At 40.1% G+C, this 26,578-nt stretch overlaps 1 protein-coding gene across 1 annotated transcript in view; it reads right to left on the reverse strand.

The window, feature by feature from the left end:
* Nucleotides 1-2,053: 2,053 nt before the first annotated feature.
* LOC124857873 overlaps nt 2,054-26,578 on the reverse strand; it is a 38,646-nt gene continuing 14,121 nt past the window's right edge. The window contains exons 2-4 of the mRNA XM_047349433.1: nt 24,560-26,196; nt 16,009-16,935; nt 2,054-2,499 (exon numbers count right to left, since the gene is read on the reverse strand). Of these exons, the coding sequence (XP_047205389.1) occupies nt 2,264-2,499; nt 16,009-16,935; nt 24,560-26,196 (2,800 nt within the window). The 3' untranslated portion in view covers nt 2,054-2,263. The remainder of the gene's footprint in view (nt 2,500-16,008; nt 16,936-24,559; nt 26,197-26,578) is intronic.

Here is a 26,578-nt window from a genome sequence, read left to right on the forward strand (position 1 = left end):
GTGGTCTTGTGGTGCCTCGTAGGCCTGGGCAATAAGGTATATCAAAGAAACCACTGCAGGGAACATGCTGGATTTGAAAATGTGAAAATCTCAAGAGTTAAGAGTTTGTATTCTCTAGGAAATACAAGTGCAAACTAATGATTAGTTTGTATTGCTAACCGTGCTATTCAAAAATATAAGAAGGCTGTTTTAAATTAGTAAAACCCTGTTTGATAGCAACTACTTTCTCGGGGGCACAATTGCACATCTTTTCTGTTCTTAACATAAAGAATTAATGATCCCTCTTGGCAGGATGGCCTAAATAGAAATATTTTGAATGGTAAAGAAATTGAAAATTGCCAACAAAAATTTATTTATTCACAATTTCTTTTAAAGCTTTTTACAGACCTTTACCAGAGATGCCAGTAATTTTAGAGGGGGGTTTAAATATGATTTCAGTATGAACACAAAACAGGTTGAACCCTAGAGATATGGAGCCTTACAATGAACAAAATGCCTGAGTATGACATTGATAGTGGCAGCGAGACGTTAACTAAAGCATTCATCACCATTAAGAGTAATTAACAAAGTTCCCAAGCATTAATTAAGCGGCCTTGCTTTAAGGGAAACTGTGCTTAATTAGGAGGTTTGACAGGAAGAGACTACGGGGATGAGCCATATCCAGAGGGCTGTTGGAGGGCCATGAGTTACAGAATTTCAAGAGTTTACCCTCATCTTGCCACAAAAACTCTGTGACCTTGGTCAGCTCGGAAGATTGACTGTTGTGGCCTGATCCAGTTTGGCACAGCTCTAAAACAGTATTGACAGGTATGACAGGCGTCCGATTTTCCAGTCAGCTGGCGGCTCAGACCTTGTCAACTGTCGGAGTGAGAGATGAAGGGTGAATGAGCACAGGAGGAGGATGGCAGAGAGAGAAAAGTAAAGGGATTAGAGAAAGTACGGCGGGGTTAAAGACAACTGAAACAGGAGGCTGACATAAAAACAACATGTATATCAGGTCTGTAGAAGTGTTTGTGAAGCACTCCATTGCAAAAACCAGAGGATGACAAATGTGTATCCAAGGAATCTGTGATTGGATCGGGGATTAAGGGGCTGTCGTATCCCTGATGGGAAGCAGGCAGCAGACAGACAGACTGCCAGAGGAAGAAAGAGATGGAGGTGGAAAGGAAGGAGAGGTGGAAGGAGGACAGTAAACGAACGTCAGGTTGCCCAGGCAGGGAGACGGAATGGCAGAGTGGGTGGGCTTTGACAGACACATCTCACACAAGCTGACAGCTCCGTCAATAGCCCCAGGATGGCCGCTGTGATTGACAGCTAGCAGGTGGCGCATGAATGGAGTTGTCAGAAGGGCTGTCAGTCAAAGTCACATCGCTGTGGCTACAAGGGCCCGGCTGAGCAGGCACACAGCTGCCCAAGGTGATCTCTGGGTGTACAGGCAGGCTACTGGCACGGAAGGCTGAGGCATCGCACATCGGGCTAAAATTACCATACATGGCAGCAGCAGCTTACAATGGCTGTGCTGATTAGGCCTGTGCTCTACTAGTGAGTACATTAGGTTTAGGCACACATGGGTGGTTCCACTTAAAGAAAAGAACAGAAAGTAGTGAAAATCATTTGAATGTACTATCAATGAATCTCTGCAGTTTTTTTCCTTGGTTCCCCTTAATTGAGCATTGTTCCAGCACGAGGGCATGAAGCATGGGAGTTAATGGGCAATAATTATATGTGAGAGAGGCTTTCTCCCTGAAGTGGAATCCAGAACAAATGGAAGCTCCGATGTGCAACATTCTACTTCATTACATCTGCTGCGATTAAAGGCCGAACATCTGGCACCACATCCTGACAGATAGACAAGACTTGTGGACTGGAAGGGAAATCAAATGATATTTACAAAAAATGCAACATGGGGTATTTACTGGATGAAAGAACAAGAGCTTTGGGTCAGAGCAGCACACCCTTAGTGTGAGACAAGTGTTGGACTGATACATGCATATAAACATGAGAAAATCATGTGGACACTTTTGATTAAATAAACAGCACCAAGTACATTCGCTACACTTTCACATCACAATGGACTTTATTATTATAGGCAGCTTTTTTTGCTACAGATAAATACGTACTGTGGCTCTTCAAGTAAACACTGGAATGTACATCAAGGTTGGTCATTAACATTTTTTATAACAATCTCAATCATCTTAACCCTTTCAAGGTGTGGCTAAAACAGTTATCATATCTGTCTGTATCTTCGGTTGCTATGGCAGCATCAAGTCCCACAGAGTGATGTCAAACTGATGTGGTCCCTGCCTGACGCAGAACCGTCTCCTCTGGCACCAAGAGACAATCTGGAGGGTGCCTGGGGTGTGTGCGAGCGTCGTAGACGGCGGTCGGGGTAGAGGCTGTTGTCAAAGGGCTTGCGGTGAACACAGAGGACGTGGGTCTTCAGGTTTCCTTTCTGGGAGGCACTATAGGGGCAGTACCTGCACTGGAATGGCTTCCGAACTGGAAAAAAGGAGAAGGAACACAAAGAAAAAAAAAGACACATTAGAAAAAAATACCCTTTACATGTCAACATTTGAGTATCTAAAGTAACTACCAACTGAAAAACTGGTTTAAAGGGCCCAGTGTTTTTGAAGCAACCTGAGATGACTTACAGTATTTACACTCCTTGGAATTTTCTTCATTTTGTTACATTAAGCATAAACTTTTAAACAACTATTATAAAACAAACCAACACAAAGCATTGCATGGTTGTACAATGCAAGGACTACGTTTCCTACATTTTGTAAAAATAAAAAAGGAACATTTTCGAGGTCCATGTTATAAGCATGGACAGGCATTAAACCAACCCCTTCCAGTGTAAATCTGGCTGTATGTTTATTGTCACTGTCCAGCTGAAAAGTGAAGCTCCTCCCCAGACTCAAACCTTTCACAGCCTCTAACAGGTTTTCTTCTAGTACTTCCCTGTAAAATTTATCTCAATCCCCTTTTGCATTAACTCTAACTGGCTACTGGCTTCTCTCTCCCTGCAGAAAAAAGCATCCCCAGCAAGGTGCTGCCTCCACCATCTTTTTACCGTGGAAGTGGTGTGTGTTCAGTGTGGTGTGCAGTGTTAGTTTTTGTCACTCACAGCATTTTGCTTGCTGGCCAAAAACTTCAATCTCATCTCAGCTTCCACATGCTTGTATTGTGCTCTACATGGCTTATGTCTTCTCATAACAGTTTTCCTGTTCAAAGAATCTGAGCTATGGATCTCTGCGGCTCCTCCCGAGTCACCTTGGGCTTCTTGGCTACTCTAATTAATTCTCTCCCTACTTGGCCTATTAGTTAAGATGGTTGGCCATGTCTTGGTAGGTTTGCAGTTGTGCTATACTATCTTCATTTTTTGACTACAGAAAAATGCTTTGTGAGATGTCTAAAGCTTGAGATATGGTTTTATAACCTAACCCTGCTTTACAATTCCCCATAGAGTTCTCCCTGACCTGTCTGGTGTGTTCCTTGGTCTTCAAGATATTCTATGTTTTCTATGTTTACTAAAGTTCTCTACCAAACCAGTAAGGCCTGCACAGAACCGGCCCCTGCCTTCTAATTACATGACATCTGGAGGCCCTTGATTTTATTTAGGGGTACTCAAGTAAAAGGGACTTTACACAAATGCACAACACTTGTCAGGCTTTTATTTGTAAAAAGAAAAATGTAAAACCACGTATGCATTTCCTCTTATCTAACAATCTATTATGCTTTACTTTGTGTTGATTTAACACATAAAATCACAATAAAATACAGTGAAGTTTGTGACTGCATTGAGTCAAATGTGAAAACTTGAGTTGAATGTAGTAATCTCAGATAATCCCAACCAGAACTCTCCTCTCATTCCTTTCTTTGTCCAAGGGCAAGTAAATATGGTAATATGCACTGGCAAAATTCATTTAGATTTTGAGGTAGTTACACTACATAACTTATCAAGTTTCTGGGCTACCTTTCTACCCAGGGTGTTTGATTTTGCCCTGGTTTTCCACAGTGGAAATATCGGTGTTATGCATTAGTTTCTGAAAAAGCCTACTGTGGTGGAAATGACAAGGGCAGGAAAAGTGGCACAGAAAACTACCCTAACTCCAGGAAAAAGTGCAGTGGGAATGCACCTTATAATCAGTTACATGTAATTAACCAATCAGAGCCGACTTGGTTGATTGACAGGGATGCTTTCAAGCCTCTGGTTAAGCTAACTCTCTCAGATAGAAAGGGTATAAAGCTCCTCCAGTATTTTATGACATGAAAGAAAAAGTTTCAATACATGTATCATTAAACAGAACACCTATCGTTAAATAGAAAGATGTAAACAGTCAACCACATGAAAAGTATCCTTGTTTTTAAACAAAGACAAACTACTTTAGCATGACATCTTGTTTTAATCCAGAGTGAATCAGGTGGTAGGGGGAAGTGGGAAAATATGATACACGAGGAAACGGTACGAGTTTATATCTGCCAAGAATGTCGACGAAATGTCTTCCTACTGGGCTGACAATAACATGCTGGTGGAACAAATAACAGAGAAACAACACCTCTCAAGTATTTACAGTTACAAAGTGCATCGCGAACTAAGAACAAATTAAACTAAAGTCACCTGGCATTTAAATATTCTGTTGCAATTTAGCAAACAATGAAACACTGCGACAACTAAAGTGATGACAGGTTCTTGCTCACATTTCCTGCTCTGAGTAAAAATACACACACACACACACACACACACACACACACACACACACACGTTTACACACACAGATAAATAAACATGCACACAAGTGTTGAACTGAGGAATGACAGACGTCTGCAGCTGGACAGGAATGCATGCCAAAACTTCCTGTCTGTCCACATCCTTAGTGCCTGCTTCATAGTTTCAGAGCAAACAAAAGTGAAGCTACATGACGCAGCACACCATGTACCCATAAGATACAAACAAGAACCCATATCGTTAATAGCTTCCAGAAGTGAATGTGGCCTCTGCAAAAATCTGTACGACACCAAAGCCTGAAGGTGCAGCTAAGATCAAAACAAAAAAGCTCAGGCGGCTGACTCATTTTACCTCCCTACCTAGACAGCCAAGTGTCCTTATTCACTGCAGTACTATTTTTGAGATGTTACCTCACATAACGACTTTCTCTGTTCCCCTCTGTCTCACACTGCAGTGTTTTTTTCTGTGATTCATGGTTACAGTAAACCATTATGTGCTGATGTCATCTGACTTTACTTCCCAAAAACTGAGGGCTGCCTCAGCCCTTTCACCCCCACCCTCACCGCGTCCTCTCTATCATACTCCTCATCAGAGCGGGGACAGCTGCATGCGGCTGAACACCCGCTTTCACATCTACATAAAAAAGGTGTTTTTCGGAGGGAAAAGTGGGAAAACTCACAGAAGGTGTGGGCAATAAAAGGTAATGCCCCATCTGTCGGCGTATAATAACCTGATGGCCATAAAGGACACACACACACACACTTCCACACAGTAGTCAAAGAGAGGATGAGGTCTGACACATCTGAATATCATCAGGGTGGCACAGAGTTTCTGTGGAAACTGTTTGAACAATAGTGGGAGAAATCCCAGGTAGCGAGCAATTTGCAGCCCACCTGTTTTGCGGCAACCTTCTCGAGCCTCTATTGTTGGGAGTGGAAAAATTTGGGAAATATAAACACTCCTGATTTTGTGAATTGGATCTGGCACATCACTTTCATCTCACATTCTCAGATTTCACACGTGGTGTAACTTAATAAACAAAACAGATTTTCATCAGTCTTGTTAAATACTTTATGATTGCATGCAGACAAAGGCTCTCATAAACTGAGTTTATAACAAGACAAAAGGTCTTCTGTTCACATTAGTTGCTTGTTACCCTGCTTGCGTCCCCCTCTCTCTGTCTCTTACATTACTTACGGTCCCACCTTGTCTCCCTCCTTCTTTTCCCCACCAGAAGGAGAGGGGAGGTCCGAGAGAGGGCAACCTCCAAATAAGTTCCATTAATCACAGGCCAGAGTCTAATGTAACTAATATTTTACAATTAGAGGAGACAGCAGTGGGATCGGAGCCATCCATCTCCTCACCACATGATCCGCTTTTCACAGTCAGCTCAAGCCCGAGCTTCATAGCAGCCATTTACAATCAGATAAACACACATGCAAGAGTTCATTTACACATACATGTCAAAAAATGTAGATGAAGAATGAAAACGGGTTTGCTTGGTGTGTAAATGCGTTTGTGTTAATATTTCTAAAAGTAGTAATGCTTTTAGTTCAGTCTGATTTGCTTTTCGTCACCTTCCTAAAACAATGGCTTAAGTCATTTTTACAAGTTTTTCAGGAAACACAAAAAACTTTACAAAATATAAATAATATTTATTAACAATTTCACCCAAAAGGAAATAGCAACAGATGAGTGTTGACATAGCCATTTATTATGGTCCTTTTTATTAAGCAACATATGTTTCTCAATTAGATCATGTAATGTGGAAAATTAAAAGAAAAACTGTTGATGAAGTAATCTTTAAAAAGAAAGAAAAGAGTTGACCAAAAAACGATTACTTGTTAGAGCCACAGGTTCTGTTGCTCTTCCACTCTTTGCTAAATGTTAGCTTCATGAATGTAGCTACTTTGTGGACAAAAATGCTGACTGAAAGACAGAATTAAAATACTAAATATCTATACAATATTTAATGCCTATCCTATATTGTGGTAATCATTATCACTTACCAAAAGGGAATGAGCCCTGAATTATGAAAACAGCTTCAGTGGTTTAGTGGATTTTGGTTTTCCCTAAAGCGGTCACCATTTTGAAAAGCCTCTAAAACTGTCCAAGTCACACTCTTGACATAGGCCATTATACAACAGGCATGAAATGGCATGACCTCCTCAATTGAGGATATGGACAACAAGAGGTGGATAACATCATGAGGAGATGATTTAGGAAAAAAAATTATTTTTGACAAAAAATTACATAGGCCATTATTTTAGGAAGGTGACGTTTAAGCTCTCCATAGCCGTCAGATCTTCTGAGAAATGTCTTCTGTTGGTACCAAAAGTAAAAACTCACCAAAAGTTTCATTTTCTTATTACAGCCCTCACCTTCCTGAAGAACCGAGGGCAGCTGAGACTGCTGATATTAATTATTATTGTGGCTTTTTAGCCTGACTTTTACTTGAGCTTCAGTAATTCTGTCTTGCATTTATCCCTATATTATTTTATTTTATGTGCTTTGTCTTTTTCTTACATTTTAGTAAGTGTTATATTTGTTCGTTCCATTATATTTTGATCTTAATGACTTAACGTTTCAACTTTTTAATCTATTTTTACTACCCTTTTAAATGTCATCATAAATAAACAAACTTTTCAATTTATTCTAATGGTTAAGGTATATTTACATAAATTTGATTTATTTGTGTGTAAATCGCCTGATTCCTTGGTTCTAATTTTATTCCAGCTGTTTATTGACTATTATTTTATTTAGAAAGTGTAGCATTGTTTTATTTTTTGCTGACTGCTTGCAGGCTCACTTGTTTTGTGCTTTTCTGAAATCAGGTTGATTGATTGATTGATTGATTGATTGATTGATTGATAACAATAACAGTTTGAATTACTGATTTAGACTTCTCTGTATAACAGGATGCAATATGAAAATGTGTGTCAACCTATTTTTGTGTGATGTGTGTATTTTACTGTTTTAAACGCTGCTATTTGCACAATCCTGGAACCCTGATACAAGATAGTTGAGTAGTACAGTAGTAGTGATGCACCAACCAATCAACCAATGATCAAAATCTGTAAAATTTTCCCCTGATCAGCTCCCCCTTTTACTGAATGCCTCAAAACGATCCTCCCTAGAAATGCATTTTCTGTGATGCACTTTATTTTAAGTTTATTAAAAAAAGCAGATCAAGCTGATAGATAAAATCTCTGATGCATAATTTGGATAATATTAATATTCCTTCAGTTTCAATATCAAGGCACCTGAAACACCTGGACTTGCTTTAACACTAGAAAGAAAACATTAGATTTCAGTTTACAATCCTAGACTCTATCTTGACAATAGAGTTAAGGAAAATTTCAGTTTAATATTAATGCAAGTCTTATCATTTCTGTTGACAAGACTATGAGATCAACATGGATACAGTTGAATTAATTATGCATACAATGTTAACAAAAGTCCAGTTTAAGCTGATGAATGCAAATCTGCATTAAGGATTTGTTTTCCTTATTTACCTTTAAAAGAGGCTATCCTTTCCATGACTGCTTCATTTATGGTTTTGGGCATTCATTAGATAACATAATGAAATCCTCATCATCACATTATCTGAAAACAACTTTATGGTTAACTAAAGCGCATAGAGAACAGCTGTATGCACACAGTTAACTGTCATGCAAACAACCCGGCTAACAGATTAACCCGGAGGCCCTTTTTAAACTGTGTTGGACAGGTATCTTTACAAAAATAAATTATTATCATTTGAGTCCGGAGATTTCTGTCTAATAATGTCATCTGTTTAGAAATTCTCATTGACATCCAACATCACTGAACGAAATCCTTAAGAGAACATCATGTTTTTACTTTACATTAAAATGTAAACAGTTAACGTCATTCTGCACAGGGGTCTGGGTCAATTTACTCCTCTGTTAATTGGTACCCTAATTTCACTTCAATGTATTTCAAATTCTTTAAAAAAAAAACATTTTGTACCCATGTTCTTCACCAGGACATATCAGTTTACTTCTCTAGGTAATTCAGTATTTTGGGGAAATTATTGAGGCAAATAATGAGAAAAAGCAAATAATATAAAGATATTATTCAATTTATTGTATATTATGTCCTGAAGATTTCACATTACATCTTTTAATTGATTGTGGTAATGATTCCTATTCGGACCAGTTGTCTCTAATGAAATATGACCTCCTGACCAAAGCAAAAAAAAAATCAGAAACGTCCTGCTAGTTCACTCTCACATGTCCTTAAAGTAGATTATTTAAAAAATGCTTTAAATCTTTGCTAGTCTCAGTGTGTTAGACATGCTAATGCAAGGTCTGTAGAAAATATCTTTCCACTGGTTTTCATACCTGATAAATTAGAAGCAAAAACCACTGGAATGTATTGGTGTAGTAAGGGTGGAGGGGCACGATGTGGATTATGCTGTGCTGGGCAAAATTGACAATTTGATTTTAAGACAATAAAAATGATATAAATCTCTTAAGTCTCATGTAAAACCTGAACAAACTGTTGTTTCTCGTCTTAAGTTACCTTGGCCAGGACTCCGTTGTAAAATAGAATATAAATCTCATTCATTCTCATAGTAAAATTTAGGTGATGAAAAAATGTTGGTACCGTCCAGTAGGTGTCAGTAACCTCAATTAATTAAGTCTCTAAAAGATTTTGCATGGCGATAACTATTAAATTAAATTAGGAAAACTCTGTCCAATCTTTAGTCAGATGTTTACTTATTTCAGCTCTATCAGTGTACACCCTTTCTAAGACTTAGACTCTTTAAAAACATGTTTTATTGCTTTAAAGTTTCTTTTATATTTTAAAAAATATCAGTGAACCCTTATTTGTATTTTGACTTCCATCAAAAGTGTTTAGCTATATCATTCATTGCTGTACATGGGTATTCGCATGAGGTTTTACACACACATTTGTTTGCAGCTGCATGAATCTGTGTGTCTGTGTGGGGTGAGCATGTTGCGTGTAACAGACTGAGATAATGACCATGATGACAGTGGTGTGGCCGACGTGGGCCCGAGGAACTGAATGGTGACGGATGACACAGGCCTGAGTTCTGATGGCACACAGACAGTGAGTGATGACTGCACATCCTTCCCATTGCTCCACCCTTCATTATCTCTATGGGACGAAGCACAGCACAAAGGCAGGCTAAGCTGCCCTCTCGCTGCCCTCAAACGACATCTGCTCGCAGAGACAGCCGCACTACCGCTCCTCTTTCACCTCGCTGTCGCTCCATCTATCTCCATCTATGGTGATCTTTCTCACTCCTTTTCTCTTTCCTTTTCTCTCGCTCTCTGTCACCCTCTCCGCGGAGGGTACACAGAGGTCAGACAAAGAGATAATGACTCACCCCTTTCAAATCAGAGCCTTTTCTTTCTCTCTGCCCTCCATGTTCTTTTATTCGTAATCCTTTCTTTATTGATCTTCTCATATTCCTTGTTCTCATGCATCTGAGAAGTCTGATCTGATGTCAAATGAGGATGCAGCTCATTTGGTTAATTAGTTAAAGAGATAGTTTTGAAGTAAGGTTCTGTTAAAAGTGTATAAGCAGTTAACATTTTACATGCAGTAGATAACTATCCTGGCGTTTCCACTTCATGTAAATCCAGATTAGCTGGAAGAGGCTGAAGCTCACAGCTAGCCCAAAAGGGCCAAAGACCAAAGAAGACGTTTCCATGAAAAAACATTCAAACTCAAAAGCATCATAGCAGTTTACTATTCTTAATGTTTCTAAAGCTTTAAATAGTGTAGCAGCTTCCTGCATTTCTAAAATGCTCCCTTAATACATACCAGACAGACCTTTAAGGTCACAAGTCGAGGTCTTCTTTTCATAGCTAGGATCAACTCAAATTTTGCTCACGTTCCTTTCAGTCATTCTCAACCTGTTCTCTACCTTTACAAGGTTTTAAGGGTTACAGTTTCAACTCAATTAAAAAAAAAAACGTTTTCCATAATCTTCTTGTTGTTTATGAGATGCAGGGGAAAGTTGTGTAGTAACTTGAGATACAACTAATTAGTCTGGCACATTTCTCATAATTACAAGACAGAAAGTTTGTTGGAGAGGTGTGTCGCCCATTGCTGTTTTTAACATAATGCTTTTTTGCATTATACAGTTGGCATACTGAGAGGCTAGAGTGGCATTTGCAGGTACGCTACATGAACTGATAGCCAGGCTAATTATCTAGCTAATGTCAGCTTGTTAGACGTCCATTGTAACTCTATTAAGAGCAGAAAGACCAAAAGCAATAATATTGTATTATGTGCCATACATTTCTTCAAAACATTTTCTGAGTCATGCAACATCTTGCAGCAATTGCCATGGACAGGGAGCCTCCAAAGCATCTGCAGGATCTCATTTTCAACAGGCATCAGTCAGGAGTGGAATACAAAAGTATTTCCATGCTCTAGATAAACCATGGAACACAGTGAAGACAGTCATCCAGAAGTGGAGAAAAATATAAAAATATAGCATTGACAATATCAATAAGTTAATGTCATTGATGAAAAGGCAGGAAGAAAACCAAGAGGCCAAGAGGCCCAAAGCAACATTAAAGGATCTCCAGGAATATATATACATAAATATATATACTGGAAGTCTCCTAAAAGGATGTGGGGGAGTATTTCATGGCCTCATGAGAATAAGGTGAACTTTTTCATCGAAAGTACAAAAGGTTTAGAAAAAACACTACACATGATCAAAACACTGCCATACAAGTGAAGCACAGTGGTGGCACCATCATGTTTTTGGGAGATGAATGTTAGCACAAAAACGTTTAGAAAGCTGAAAGATGAAATATAGATGTCACGGTGGGGTTTTGGGTTGGACCAAAGCACAGACAAGAGCTTGGGAAGTGCATTTCAAAGCAGTCTCTCAGCTTTATTCAAAAAGGTCAAAAAACGTAACAAAACACTGCAGGTACTGAACAGGGTCAAGATCCAAACACTTACATCACAGACACTGCAGGAACATGGAGACTCATGGCAGGGATGAGGGTAGAGGGTCGAGTTGTAATGCAAGGAACCCACAAAAACATAATGAAACAAACCAACTAATATGCAGAGAGAAAACAAAGGCAGGTAATCAAAGGAACTAAGGACAGGTGAGGCAAGGAGGCAGGAAGGCAGAGGGAACAGGTGAACCTAATACAAGTAATTAACAAGACACCTAGCAGACCTAAAACAAAACTATAAACCAAGATAAATAAAACATAAGAATCAAGAATAAACATGAACTAAAGGAAACTGAGAACCTTGAGGGAACACAATAACCTAAGGCCTAAACACTTAACAAAATAGAAACCAACAGGGAACCCTGACTAAAAAGTAAGCAAACCCAAACAAACACTGACTGAACCCAAACTGAGGATGAAGCAGAGGAAACGAGGACTAGAATAAAAGTAAACAATAACTAAAGCTAACTTATAAAGGAGGAAATAGAGAACCAAGATAAACTAGAGGAACAAGGCTAAAGGGGACCGGAGAACTAATAACATTAATAATAATGAAAACATTCTAAGAACAGGAAAGCAATGCCAAGGGAACAAAGGGTGAGAGGAGAACTCACTGGGAGGCAGAAGAAAACTAGAACTGTAGGAAAAACAGAAAACACGAATACAAAACCATAAACAAGAAACCTCTAGAAAACAGTAAACAAAACAAAACACAAAGTCCAAAATGTCACATCCTGACAATAGAGAAGATCCGCAGTACTACGATGGAGCATTAGGGCCGGGCTAAGAGAATTTTTTTTTCGAGAAAAAGATGCACTATTAGGAGAATAAAGTAATGACAGCTCCTCTTCCACTAATTAAACAATTTCCTTCAAGTCTGTGTGGTTCTTTCTTTAAAACAGACACAGTCATTTGCACAATCGATTTAAAGTCCTGATACTGATAATAATTTGATACTGAAATATTAAGAATTTCCTTATTTTTGAAACAGATACAAAAATATAACTTGATGCTTAACATTCCTAATTTTAATGCATGGAAGACTTCACTTTTTTGTAAGAGTTCTCATAAAAATTATGACTTTATTCTCATAATGTTATGAGATTTTTTTTGTAATGTTAAGATTTTATTCTCATAATTTCCCAAAGACAATTTCGCTTAGCTGATACTACATCATAAACACATCCAAATAAATAAAAAAATCGTTTTTTTGAGAGTTTTGAAGCATCTGTTGGAATAAAGATGTAAAAATTTGGAAAAATAGAATTTCTCCTGCTCTCATTTTTCACATTATAAAAAGCTGTCTTTTTAACAGAGGTGTGAAGACTTTGAATATCCAATGTAGGCATAGGAGAGCGATTTTAAGGGTGTGCTTAGGCCTAAATATGGTAAATGTTGCCATCTAGTGGTTTAATTCGAGCAGTGCAGGAGTGACAGACCGTTTAACACACAAGGGAGGGTTCGATGAGAATAATGAGCATACAGACAGGTTCAACCAGAGGTCACCATCTGGCCAATTACCACTGCTGGCACATTGGAGCCGACCCGAACTGTCATCACAAACACATCACTCCATGTCCAAACTGCCCGGCAATATGTCACCATGCCACTCGACGTGCCATGCAGTATGGTGAGGATGGGGGCAACAGGAGACAGCCCCGTGACAAAGCCACCTGGTCATCACGGAAGACAGGACAGACTGCGGAGCCACCTGCTTAGTTTGGTTTTTGGAGGACATTCAGTGGACTCTCAATGTCACCAACCCATCTCACTGTCCACTGTGAGTGACAGGTGTTTATTGTATTCTTCGACATTCGCTTCCTCAGGGAAGAGGCAAAACGATCAATCTGCAGCAAACAGAACGCAGGGAACCCTTAAATAGCCTGCATTGATCAGATTACTGAGAAATATAGGCAACAGTTGCAGGGGAATATGCTGAATGGGAAAAAGTGTGGCTTAATGACTAACAGATATTTTAAAGCAAACTTAAACACGTTTTGCACTGCACAAACCCAGAATGTTCCTGCCTTTCTGAATCCCGTGTAATATTTTAATCCAATTAGCATCATGCACAATAAAATTAAGAAAGAAACACAAACAGTGCAGAGGCTATAAAGGGGGAGGGGCATTTCTCTGCATATTATACTAACCATCTGTACAATCAAATAGAAAACTACATCTTGCTGTTAGAATCATAAAGAAAGGGAACAGATGTTAATCCCTAATGGAGTTGACAGGCACTTTCCTGTCTTTCACATGAACATATTGAGTTTCTGAATAAGAGGGGGATCAGAGGGAAGGTGTATCATGTTGCACTCATAATACATGCATATCAAAGACCCCAGCTGTTGGATTCCCTCTCTTGAGAGACAGCATTATTAAATCTGCACTCAGCAAGCATATCACACCAGCACAAGAGTTTAAGCCTCTCCATCAGTGGGCTCCATCGGCTTGGCGATTTGTAACCTATCACACAAGGAGATTATATCATCCTTTAAAGTGTACAGCTAATCAGTGCCGCGCACCTGTGTCTTATTTAGCCTTTATTTGAGATCAGAGTTTAGATCTGGGAAGAGAAAGATGAAAAAAAAAAAAACTCAAGTGCTATAAGTATAAAGGAAGTGTGTTGTTCATAATTGGCATGATTCACACACACTCACACTCGCTCTTCACACTCCCGCTGTTGGGGTATGAAGACTGAGATCCTGCCAAAAACTCTTTTCGGAGTCGTGTAGCACAATACATGCGGCTGGCGATGTCACATGCTGATGCAGGGCCTGAAGCTTGAGCACCAGTTAACTCAAGCAGTCCACTGTGAAGCATCTATCAGCAGATAACAAGATGATGACCAGCCTGGCTTTGTCCACTAGATGGCATTATATACCTTTAAATCTTGAGTGAGTTCTAACTGAAGCTTGTTACCAGTGATAGCTACTTTCATTGTACAGCGCCTTGCAAAAGTATTCATTAAAATGTGAACTTTTTCTGCATTTTGTCATGTTAAATCCACAAACTGCAACATGCTATGTTGGGATTTTATGTGTTAGACCACCACAAATTAGCGTATAATTGTGAAAAGGAAAGAAAATGATACATGGTTTTCTAAACCTTTTACAAATACAAACGTGGCGTATATTGCTTTCTACCCCTTTTTAATATCACACCCTTAAAATAAATCCAGAGTATTGAGCCAGCTTCAAAGGTCAACTAATTAGCAAATGGAGTCCAGGTATGTGTGTGAAAACCAAGTAACACACCAGACAGGTCATGGAAAAAGTTGTGAAGAAGCTTAAAGTAGGTTTAGGTTACAAAATAAAATCACAAGCTTTGGACATCTCACAGAACACTGTTCAATCCATAAAAATGGAAAGAGTAAGGCATGACTGAAAACCAACCAAGTCATGGCCATCCACTAAAACTGACAAACCAAGCAAGAACAGCAGATAACAGACCCATGGAAACTCTGGAGGAGCTGCAAATATCCACAGCTCTTGTGGAAGAATCTGTTGACGGGATACTGTATTAGGTGTGCAGTCGTGGTGAGAGGAAAGCTAAAAGTACCATTTAAAATTTGTAGGGAGCATAGAAAACATGTAGAAGAAGGTGATCTTGTCAAATAAGACTAAATTGAACTTTTTGGCCTACATGCAAAACGTTAGGTGAGGGGGAACTAACAAGCACATCACCATGAACATACCAACCTCATGCCTAAACAGGGTGGTGGCAGCGTTAAGCAGCTTTTCTTCACCAGACACACGGACGCTGGTCAGAGTTGATGGGGAAAGGATGGTACTAAATACAGCCAATCCTGAAAGAAAACCTGTTAGAGGCTGAAGACTTGAAATACGTTATTCTGAGGGGTCTTTAATTTCCAGCAAGACAAGGACCCTAAACATGCAGTCAGAGCTACAATGGAATAGTTTAGATCAGGGATATTCATGTGTTAGAATGGCCTATTCAAAGTACAGACCAACATCCAATTGAGAATCTGTGGCAAGACTTAAAAATTGATGCTTAGAGATGCTTTCCATTCAGTCTGCCCGAGCTTCAGCAATTTCACAAAGATTAAGAATGCATTTCAGTCTACAGATGTGCAAAGACATACCATTAAAAACTTACTGTCGTAATTACAGCAAAAGATGGTTCAATATAGTTTTGATTCAGAGCACTTTGAGATGGCCTACTACATAAAATTGTCAGTAAAAGAACTTTGAACTTTGTGGCTATAATGTGAAAAAGTTCAAGGGGCATGAATATGAATACATTGGCAAGGTGCTGTATTATCAGTAAGTTTATGCTCACCTGCAGCTTCCTTGTCGACATTATCTCCACTGTTTACATTGGCTTTGTGGGCACTAACAAGTGGGCTGTTAGTCAGGTTTCCCTGGGATCTAAGGAAGGAGAGCAGGGCACCCTGGTGAAGGAGTGAGTCTGCCAGCCCTGGAGTCAAACTCTCAAAAGATGAGATGGGAGATTCAGCCGCACCTCTTCCCCACTGACCAAGCTTGGTTTGATTTTTTCCACCAGGACCCTCGAAATCAACTTTGGCCTGTCCCAGCTCCTTTGACTCAGGCACATCATTTTTTAGCATCTTCCATTTTGCAGAATCTTCATTTTTATCCTCTCTTTCAAATGTCTCAAATGCAACCTCAACACCGTGACCTATGGAGCCTGCAGAATGTGAGTTCATGTCTTCTTTTGTTCCCTGCACCAAAAGGTCACACTGATATGCTGGTTTCTTACTGAGTTCAGCTGCTGCATTTGGGTAACTTTGTAGCCGGCGGCTAATAGTGGACGAGAGCCCATTATTAAAAAGGCCAGACATCTGTACCAGTGCAGCAGAAGACATAGCTGGTTGAGATAGGACATACTCTGGCCTGACAGACAAATCCAAAGGCTCATACTGGGACTTTCTGGTTTTATCAGACACAGAGGCTTCTACATCTTTGACATTGGGGTTGGACTGCTTGTTGGCAAGAGTAACTTCCTCAGTGTGGCACTCCAGACCAAGGTACTGCCCTGCACCTGGACTGCAGTCTTCTCTGGATCTTGGTCGGTGCTTGCTGTTGGGGCTGGAGCTGCTGCTGCTGCCACTGGGCTGCAAAGGAGGGGAAAGATCTCTGTTGTTCTGCCAGTGGGGGAAGTGGTAGCGGTCCAGATGGAAGCTGCGAGAGGCTGTCTGTGCAGCTGTATAGTCACTGGAGATTGGACACCTGTACATGTTTTCACCTAACAAAAAGAATAATAACAAAAGCATGTTATAATCAAAATCAGATTAAGAATCTATGGTTATATGAGTCATTTTGAGTATTTTGCTCTATATGCACCAAGACCAGTTGTCTAAACATGAAAAATGTTGCAATCTCACACCAGGCTGAGTTGAATGATTTAAGTGCTGCCCTGCAGTAAATCAAGCTTGTAATCAGCTTTCAGCTCCAGTGATCCATCATTTTACAGTATGGACGCCACCACCATGTGCAATAAATACACCCAAAGATGTTAACACCAAACAAGATTCTTCCAGAAATAATAAACAGTGAAATTGTTAAGCAACTAGAACAAGGCAGATGTTGCAGACACAAGCCGTGCTCCATCAAAGCCTGTAAAGTGGGTTTCTGAGTCAAAAATAATGTCGACATGTGAGCGGCCCTGATTAACCACGCCATCTACTGTAACTGAGTTTATTTTTGCTTCATACTTGAAAAATGGTATGTTGGAAACATAATTCAAAAAGTACAAAGTGTGTTTTTGTGGAAAATGACAAAGGGCAATTTTTCTTCTTTTTAACTGGTGAATAATAACCATCTGGATACAAGATTTGATCTTGCACGGCATAACTTTTAATTAAAGGTAATCTAAACATCTTCCTCCCTCTGTTTACCTACACTTTCATCCTTACAGCCGTCAAAGAAATACCCTTCAGGGTTAAACACACTCCATGTGACCATTTTGAGTTAGTGATTGTCTCAGACCTCTGCCTCGCACTGTCTTTAAACAGCCCAGCTGTTTCGCTGCCATTCCAATTACAGTAAAAGTCATCCGGCGCCATTAAGCCACAAATATTGGCAGTTTATTGCCCAACACTCTCCTGGCATTTGAAGGTCAGGTCATACATTATACTGTGTCTTTTAGGGATGCGTCTGGGATGGGGAGATAAACCCACCACCATTAATTTAATTCTATGCATATTGATGCCTTATTGTTCTTCTTTAATGGACTAATACCTAAGTTACTGGAGTGATTCATCCCCACCACAGAAATATCAATTTCATACACCTCAGGATCTGACCCTGAGGTAGTTCTCTGGGGTAAATCTAGATCTAATGATCTGTAGTACCAGATCCACTCTGTTTCCCACTTTAGTGGGCATAACCATCATTTTGAACTGAATGGTAGCGCAAGGAGGGTTGTTTTCTCGACTATTACAATTTACAAAACCGTAAAATAACACCCACATATTAATTATATTGAGCTCTACTTAATGAGATTGAAACGTCACAGCTGAAATTGAAAAATCATGCCCTTGAACTAAAGTCGGTTCTCCCCTTTTTACCCTGTATATGATTGTGTGTGTGTGTGTGTGTGTGTGTGTGTGTGTGTGTGTGTATGTGTGTGTGTGTGTGTGTGTGTGTGCAGTGAAGTACATGTGATATAATGTTGGTGTACATTAAAAGTGGGAGAGCGGGAAAGAGACCCTAAACAGTGCCACACCCTTTTCTCCAATAACAAACAAAACACACACAAAAGACAGAAATCTAAACAGCTTAATGGAACTCTTTTAGACACATCATATATCTCAATTATTCTGTGGTTTAAATTACGATGACATTACGGGCAAGCTGCAAATGCAGAAAACACATATATCTGACCTCATCTTCCAGTGCGGACCTTCTTAAACCCATTTGCCAGCCTTCATGAAAGCCGGAAAACCAACACAAAGCATGAAGACTGCCTCTGCCTTTTTTTCCCCTCCTCTCTCTTCCTTTGGATGGGTGCCATCTTTGTGATTGCCTGGTTCATGCTAACTTAATCAGTTTAAGATTTACTTACAGTGCTGAGCCTCACATTATGTGAAGGGAGTAATTTTAGAGCTTAGATTTATCAACCAAAACTCCAATTACTGCATCATTACAAACCCAAGCCTCTCTCACCTAACACAGAGCATCTAATGAAGTGATGCGTATAAGTTATCTGCTTCTTACATGTGCATAGTGGAGGGAGAAAAAAGGTAAATAAATAAAAGCCTCAAGTGAACCATGTCTGTGGAGAAAGCATGCAGCTGGGCTTGGACAAGTGATTCATTTCATATGGAAATAGGCTTCAAGATTTACAGTTATATATTCCCGTCAATGCAATCACATTCTCACATTTTATTTGCTTACATGGGCGTTTGGCAGTTATATTGTAGATATCAAAAAAGTCTATATACCACATGGCTTTGGCTTTCTCTCTCTCTCTCTCTCTCTCTGAACAGTGATGTGAAAAGGTATTTCCCCTCACACAATTCTTCGGTTTCTTTTTTCTTTTATGCCACACCTATATGTTTCAGATCATTAAACAATTTTTTATTTTAGATAACCTACGCAGATGGAAAAGGTAGCTTTCATATTGTAAGGGGAATCCAAAGCAACCTGGCCATATGTAAAAAAGTAATTGCCCCCTAAACCTAATAACTGGTTGTGCCACCCTTGGCAGCAAAGACTACCATCAAGCATTTGTGATAACTGGCAATGAGTCCTCTTTATAGCTGTGGAGGAATTTAGCTCCACTCTTCTTTGCAGCTTCTGCCACATAGGAGGGTTTCAAGCATCAACAGGCTGTTTAATATCGCAATGCAACTTAAGTCCAGTGTGTTGTTGTGTGTGTTTAGCTATTCAGAGGTGGACCTGCTGTGTGGTTTGTATTATTGTTCTGAATCATGACCCAAGTGTGCTAAGGCTTAAGGTCATAAACCGATTTTTTCTGAAATGCTACGTTGGTTTCAAGCACCAGGATGCAAACTTCCAAAAAGTTCATCTTTGTCTCCTCAGTCCAAAGAAAATGTTCCCAGAAATCTTGCTGATCATTCAGATAGTTATTTTCCTTTGGATGTCATTTTTGCCTAGTTTCTTTCTTACTGCTATATCACGAACATTGACCTTGACTAAGCAAAGAGAGGATGTTGTTCTGTTTTTTTTTGTGTGTGTTCTTGGAGTTCATTTTAGCAGGTCAACCTCTCTTAGGAAGTTATAATGCTCTTCAATATTATCTCCATTTGTGGATAACAGTTCTCACTGTGGTTCACTGTGGTCCCAAAACCGTAGAAATGGGCTTTGTAACCCTTTCCAGACTGATAGATGTCGACTTTTTTTTTTTTTTACCTTATTCATTATATTGGGGCATGAAGTGTTGCTTTTGAGATCTTTTAGCCAAGGTTCTGTCAGGTTCTGTTTAAGTCATTCTTTGATTATTTATGTCAGGCACCAATCAGGTCTGGGTGTGGCCCGAGAAATCTAACTCAGCTTTCCAAACAAATCTGTTAATCAGTTATTCCATGATTTTACAAGAAGGGGTGATTACTTTTTCACATAGGGCTAGGTTGATTTGGACAGCTTTCTTTCCTCAATAAATGAAATCGTCATAAGAAAACTGCCTTTTGTATTTATTCTGGTTTTCTTTGTTTGATATTAAAATTTCTTTGATGATCTACAACATTTAACTGTGACAAAAAAGGAAAAGACAGAAAAAAAAATCTATAAGGGGGCAAATACTTTTTCACAGCACTGCATACCGTAATCAGGCACCTGAAATGCAAAACAGAGATACATGTTTTCTGGTTTGGTTTAAGATGAAACAGAGTGAGAGTCGCAAGCACAAGACTGGTAAGTGGAGAAAAACAGGGGCACCAGATGTTCTTTGATGTTTATAATAGCATATATTATTAATATTAATTAGACCACATAGTCAATGACGCATTTGGGACGTTTCCAAGTCAATTAAGCCAAATGGCATTCAGGAGACGGCGGAACAATATTTCAAGGCAGGTGTTCAGAACTCCCTGGGTAAATCTTTTTATCTGCATGCTAGGAAAACAAGCATTTTGAGCTTAATTTGAGCCTCATATCTGCAATAATAATTAAAAAGAGGATTAAAAGACAGAAGTGAGGGGAAGATGGAAAAGCCAACAGGTAATCTATTCAGGCAAATCAGTCAGACAGGCTGATCTCTGCATACAATGTGGTTTTATTAAGCCAGGGTCCAAGTTAAAAGATGCTTTTACTGTTGGCAAACACACAGGACAGATGAAAGTAACTGGAGCAACCAAATGAAATGTGATATTCTGTTCACCAGCCCACTTTATCTGTGTTTCTGGCAAAACCACTGCTCATGTTACCATTCACAGTTTTACAGACACTTATCACTTTAGGCTCTTGTGACTTACAGTAAAAGTGGCATAAAGCCAGGAAATAAGGAACAAAACACATGTAGGGACAGCACCATTACATGGTGTCTGCTCACTGACCTTGAGGTTAAGAGCTTTGAATGGGACTAATTAATAACTGTCAGACGATTTCATATTTTCTTGCCATATTTTATTCAAATTGTGAACGTAACTGGCCTAATGTAGGTCACAGGGCTCCAGAATGTAGCTTTTATGAGTTTATCCGTTAAGAAAAAAGAGTCGTAACTCCTAATCTCAAATTATAATTAAAGCTAAAGTGCATTTTTAAACTGTGTCCTGATTAGATATTCAGAGAAGTAATTTGTACCCATCCTTCCTTTGAAATCAATGAAAGTAGGATTTCTAATTTAAGATGCTGGGTATTTGCAGTTAAATGTCGAAATCTAGAGATGCTTTCTGAATGTATCAAGCAAAGGCAGGCTCGCTCACTTTGACAGCCACCACTGTACTATATTTGCTATCCATATTGAGAACATCAATAACTTCATGACCACCATAGGCTGACTATGAATAATGCAGCCAGTAATTCTGGACTAATCAATGTTCCTCAAGCTGAACATCTGGCAGTGGTAATTCTTCCTCAGCATCTCTGCTCTCCTGAATTAGAAAACACTCTCTTCCTCTCTCTTCCTCCATATCCAGCCATCGAGACAGACAGACTTGATCAGTTACAAGCGTAGCCCCCCCTCCATTGAAAAAAACTTATCCTTGTTATTAAACCCTCATCAAGTGGTGCGTGTTCTCCATATGTGTAGGATTTACCTATCTGTCCCACAGCAGACCTGTGCGTTGAGCCAGGGCCAGCACTGTGTGATTGTGTTAATTAATCTGTCATTGTGAGCGCAGGGAGCAGCTGCAGAGGTCTCTGGGATATATTGTCAGAGCTAAACAATGCGGTGCTAAGCCCCCAGAGTGAGTCTACCATTACACAGGACTAAGAAGAGGGAGGAAAGGAGGAGAGGATGGGGGGGGTGGCTGAGAGAGAGAGAGAAAGCAAGCCTGCCGGATCCATCATTGACTAAAGCAATGATGCCTGACCTTTACAATGAATTAGTTTCCATGCTTAATATTGACTGAAATTAGAGTCTGATACTGAATGTGCCATCCCAGAAGTGTGCACACTCAAATCCTTAGCAAGCCAACTATCATAAATGTTTCCAGGAGTGACACCGTATGGTCTCAGAGATATGGGAGAGGAGGGAAAAGTGCAAACAGTGGAGTTTGTATGTGTTTCTTAAAGAGCAACTGGAGAGGGATTTGGCCACAAAACTGCCAGCATTTACATGTAAATATGCAGCTACCAGTATGTGCGTACAATATGGAAACAAAACATCTAAGGGGATTAGACCTGATCCATTTATCTCTGCTATACGGACATCATTTAAGAGGATACTGGATCAAATCCCACCAGAGCGTAACAGACTCGGATGTACATGACAGTCCTATTCCACCAGGGAGAATAAACAAAAAAGAAAAAAACACAAACGCATTAGCAATGAAAGAAATAAAACAAAGTTTGAAATAATGTCTTCTCTTAACAAAGCTGTTGCAGCAGTAATTTAGCCTCTTGATAACATGTTAGCAGGATGCCATGACAAGAAAGGCATCTACCCATTGAGCCAAATCATCCAAATCACCAGGTGGAAAAGAACACTATCAATAAAAATACCAGGTGGTAGATCAAATCATAAAAATCACTGGGTGGTATATATCAAATCATTAAAAACACCAGATGGCATGCATTAACATCTTGTGCCCCCGTAGGCAAGGGGTGGGGATGTGACAGATATAAAATAGAGGGTACTAATTATCCCCACAATTCAACATGATGCCATTATCTTTAAAAGAAAGACAAAGCCCTTGTGGATGATAATATCTGTAGTGTGTTGCTGACCCTGGGCTTCATGCCTACCTACAGAAAGTGACAGAAAGATTACAGCATACATTTGTACAACAACAAAAAAATACATAATTTTTAAAAATCAAGACATTTATGAATTGAAAACATGCTGGGTTTGGCACAAACTACAAACCAAACTAGCCAATTTGGGTATAGATTCACCCAGAAATCAACTGGTGACCCAAAATTAGCCAACTTCTGATCTGTGACTAATCAATACTTAACAACAAAAAAATCTGAAAGTTAAAAATTTGACCATTTTATCCGAATAGTGAACCCAACACACTAGGACTGGTACTGGGAGAGGAAGACACAGCTGTTTTCAGTATCAGAGCAGCGCTTAAAATGAAGTCAGAAGAAGGAGAGAGACGTAAATAGGTTTTAAAAAGGAAACTATCTTCTGCAACATGTTAAGACAGGCTGCGAGTGAGCAAGAAAGAGCAAGACTCTTAGCTAATAATAGGAAGGCTGGATGCAGTACAGCGAGTTTGCTTTGTTTTCTTCCTTTGAACGTTTGATCTCTTGGTCATTTAACATGTTGGATTTGGAAATGTTGGAAAGGATGGGAAATCTCTAACAGATGTCCACATCATCTATGACAAGGGTCTTCAATGAGGAAGCATAAAATTCTTAGACCTGACAGATTACATTTGAAAATTATTTTCATGAAAACAAAACTTTATTGGCACTACAGCAATCAAACCCTTCCTATAATTTCTGACCAACATTTTCCATGTTCTTACTAGTATTTTGATAATTTGGTCATGAGTTTTTGTGGTTGGTAGGCCTCAAGGCACTCACACTAAACTTTATTCCTTTACATGAATGACTGACTATTTTCAGATTCAGCTGAGGACTCTGACAGCACACTCCAAAATGTTAATATTACTTCCAGCGAAAAGACACATGTTAAAGGTTTGCCTTAAACCTAATTTTGCCAGGGGTTTAAATAATCTGGGCTTAACTATAAATAGAAACGAAACTTTAACTACAACTAAAACTACTTGAACAGGTTTTAACGCTTTATAAAATGAAAGAAAAAACATGTAGGTGGTGCCCATGCAGCATTTCTTTGAAAACCTTCAGCAAGCTTAACTATCAGTATTTCTCCACTTGCTGACTTCTCTCAGCAGAGACACAAAGCCAAAAACTACAGCTGTATTCCTATTAGCCTCATAACATCCACAAAAGCCACGTGCATTAAAACATCTTACCAGAAAAGCTGTGAAAGGTATTTGGTTAAAAATATTTTTATTCACAAGTCTTCTGCTTCGAGATATGACGTCATGTGAATCTGGATGATTTAAGAATCGATATTTTCTCATTTTATAGCTCTTAAAGAGGAACCAGAATTAGCTAAAATTGGTATTGGCAGGTCAAAGCTTTACAGAAGCCAGATATTGAAAATTGGCCATAAAATACTGATCGTGCATCTCTAATTCTGACAATACCCTCATCATCATCATCATCATTATGAGTACTGCTCTTTGACTTGCTCATTCATTATTTACCTTTAGGTGTAGAGGAAGATTCTTGTTGGTGGTTGATGGAATTCTCTGCTTCTGTGATCATCTCTGCTGGCCCATGGTGACTCACACTGCCTGGGCTCCCAGGTCTGCTGATGGCCTTGGTGTCTGGGTCACCAAGACACAGTTTCCCATCATCTACAGGGACCCCCCTCTCAGGCAAGTAGGTGGAGCACTGCTGCTGCTGGTCTTTCGGCCTGAAAATTTGCTGATCAATAGGCAGCCCTGGTGGGATGATTTGCCAACCTGCATAGCTGCCACTGTTGTTGAGAGCATCTTGGTTTGAGATTACTTTCTGCAGATACTCCATGCTAGTGGAGCTCAGTTGAGGGTGGAGATGATTTAAGGCCAATAAGGAACTCTCTGAATCTGTCAGAGGACCTGGACCAGAAGAAATCATCCTCCCCAAAACCTCTCTGACCTTCATGTCAGTTCCTGCTGTGGCCATCATGTGGTTATAATCGGGTAAATCTGCTCGGTCGGGCACCTGGAACCTGTTGTGGATTCTGGAGATGTATTGGGAATAGAGGTTGCTCGGGTAGTCCAGATTACTCGTGGTAACAGATGAGTCGTGATCAGAGAGGATGTTACTCTTGGCAGCCAGCTTGTTGAGGTGGACTTTCATATGGTTCTTGAGAAACCAGGGTTCCTTGAAGCGACGGCCACAGATCTGACAGCAATGCTCAAAAGAGTCCTTGTGTTTTCTCATGTGACCCTTCAGGAACCAGGCCTGGCTGAAGGTCTGACCGCACACCTCACAAGGGAATTCACCAGCGGGCTTCCTATTATCACTGGCTCCCATTGACAGTTTCTGTCCTGGACCAGAATCAGCAGTTATGTGTGCCATTTCAACATGGCCAATGAGCTCCTCCTCCTGTGCAGCAGCAAACTCACACAGAGTGCATTTATAGGGTTTGTGCAGGATCCTGATGTGGCGCTCGAGCTCCTGCTGCTTCCTAAACTTTCCTTTACAAAAGGAGCAGCGGAAGCCAGCGCTTTGGGGCTGGATGATTTCATCTGGGATGGCCGTCACTATAGGAGATGTAGATGGATGTGGTGGAAGATCTGCTGCACCAGAGATGTCTGAGAACTGCGACTCTGTTGGGACAGTCTGCAGAAAAGCCTTTTGAAGCTGGTTTGTATTGGATGCTGGCATTTGCTGTTGGCTGATGTTACCAGCTCTCATCTGCCTGTCTCTGAGTATGGCCCTCTCCTCAAGCTCATGAAGCAGCCTGTTCTCCTCCCTGATCCTACCACGGCCTTTACCCAGAATGCCTTGCTTGTGTGTACGGAGGTGTATCTTCAGGTTGCCCTTCTGCGCGGCCCTATGGTCGCAGTATGGGCACTTGAAAGGCTTCTCCCCGGTGTGAGTCCGCATGTGAAGGGAGAGGATGCTGTTGAAGCGGAAGCGCTTCCCACACAATGGGCAGGGATACTTCCTATTCTTGCGGTTGTCATCCTGAGCAGAAGTTACCTGCGAGACAACGCTTTGATTGGTGATTCTCAGGAACTGAGAAAGCTCCACTCTCCCGTTCATACTGCTGAGTATTCTTGCATCCACAATTTGATTGGCCAGAAGTGCCATCTGGCTCCTAACTGGGTGGATGATTGGGGTAGTAAAGCTGCCCACTCACAAACTGGGTAGTGTTCCTGTGATGGTGGTCAGCAGTGTTGGTCTGGTACAGTCCGAATGTCGGTAGTGAAATGATGTCAGTTTGCAATTAATCGGCTGAAGCAGGATCAGGGTTCATGCTGTGCAGATGAGGCATCAGTTTGTTGTTGCCTAGACCTGAAGAGAACAAAAGCAAAATTATCTGCATTAAAGCTCTGCAACAACATGCACATTATGCAAACACATTAAAAAACAACAAGCACAGAGTCACATAAGCAGATCTCTGTGTCAGTTCAGTTATTTGCTGTCAATGTATATTGTAAATCTGTACTTCTGCAAGTGCTGTATAATGCCAGTGATGCACCACAAATAGGTCAGGAAATAGAGCAAAG

This window comes from Girardinichthys multiradiatus, chromosome 2, assembly GCF_021462225.1.
Source record: "Girardinichthys multiradiatus isolate DD_20200921_A chromosome 2, DD_fGirMul_XY1, whole genome shotgun sequence".
NCBI classification, from domain to species: domain Eukaryota; kingdom Metazoa; phylum Chordata; class Actinopteri; order Cyprinodontiformes; family Goodeidae; genus Girardinichthys; species Girardinichthys multiradiatus.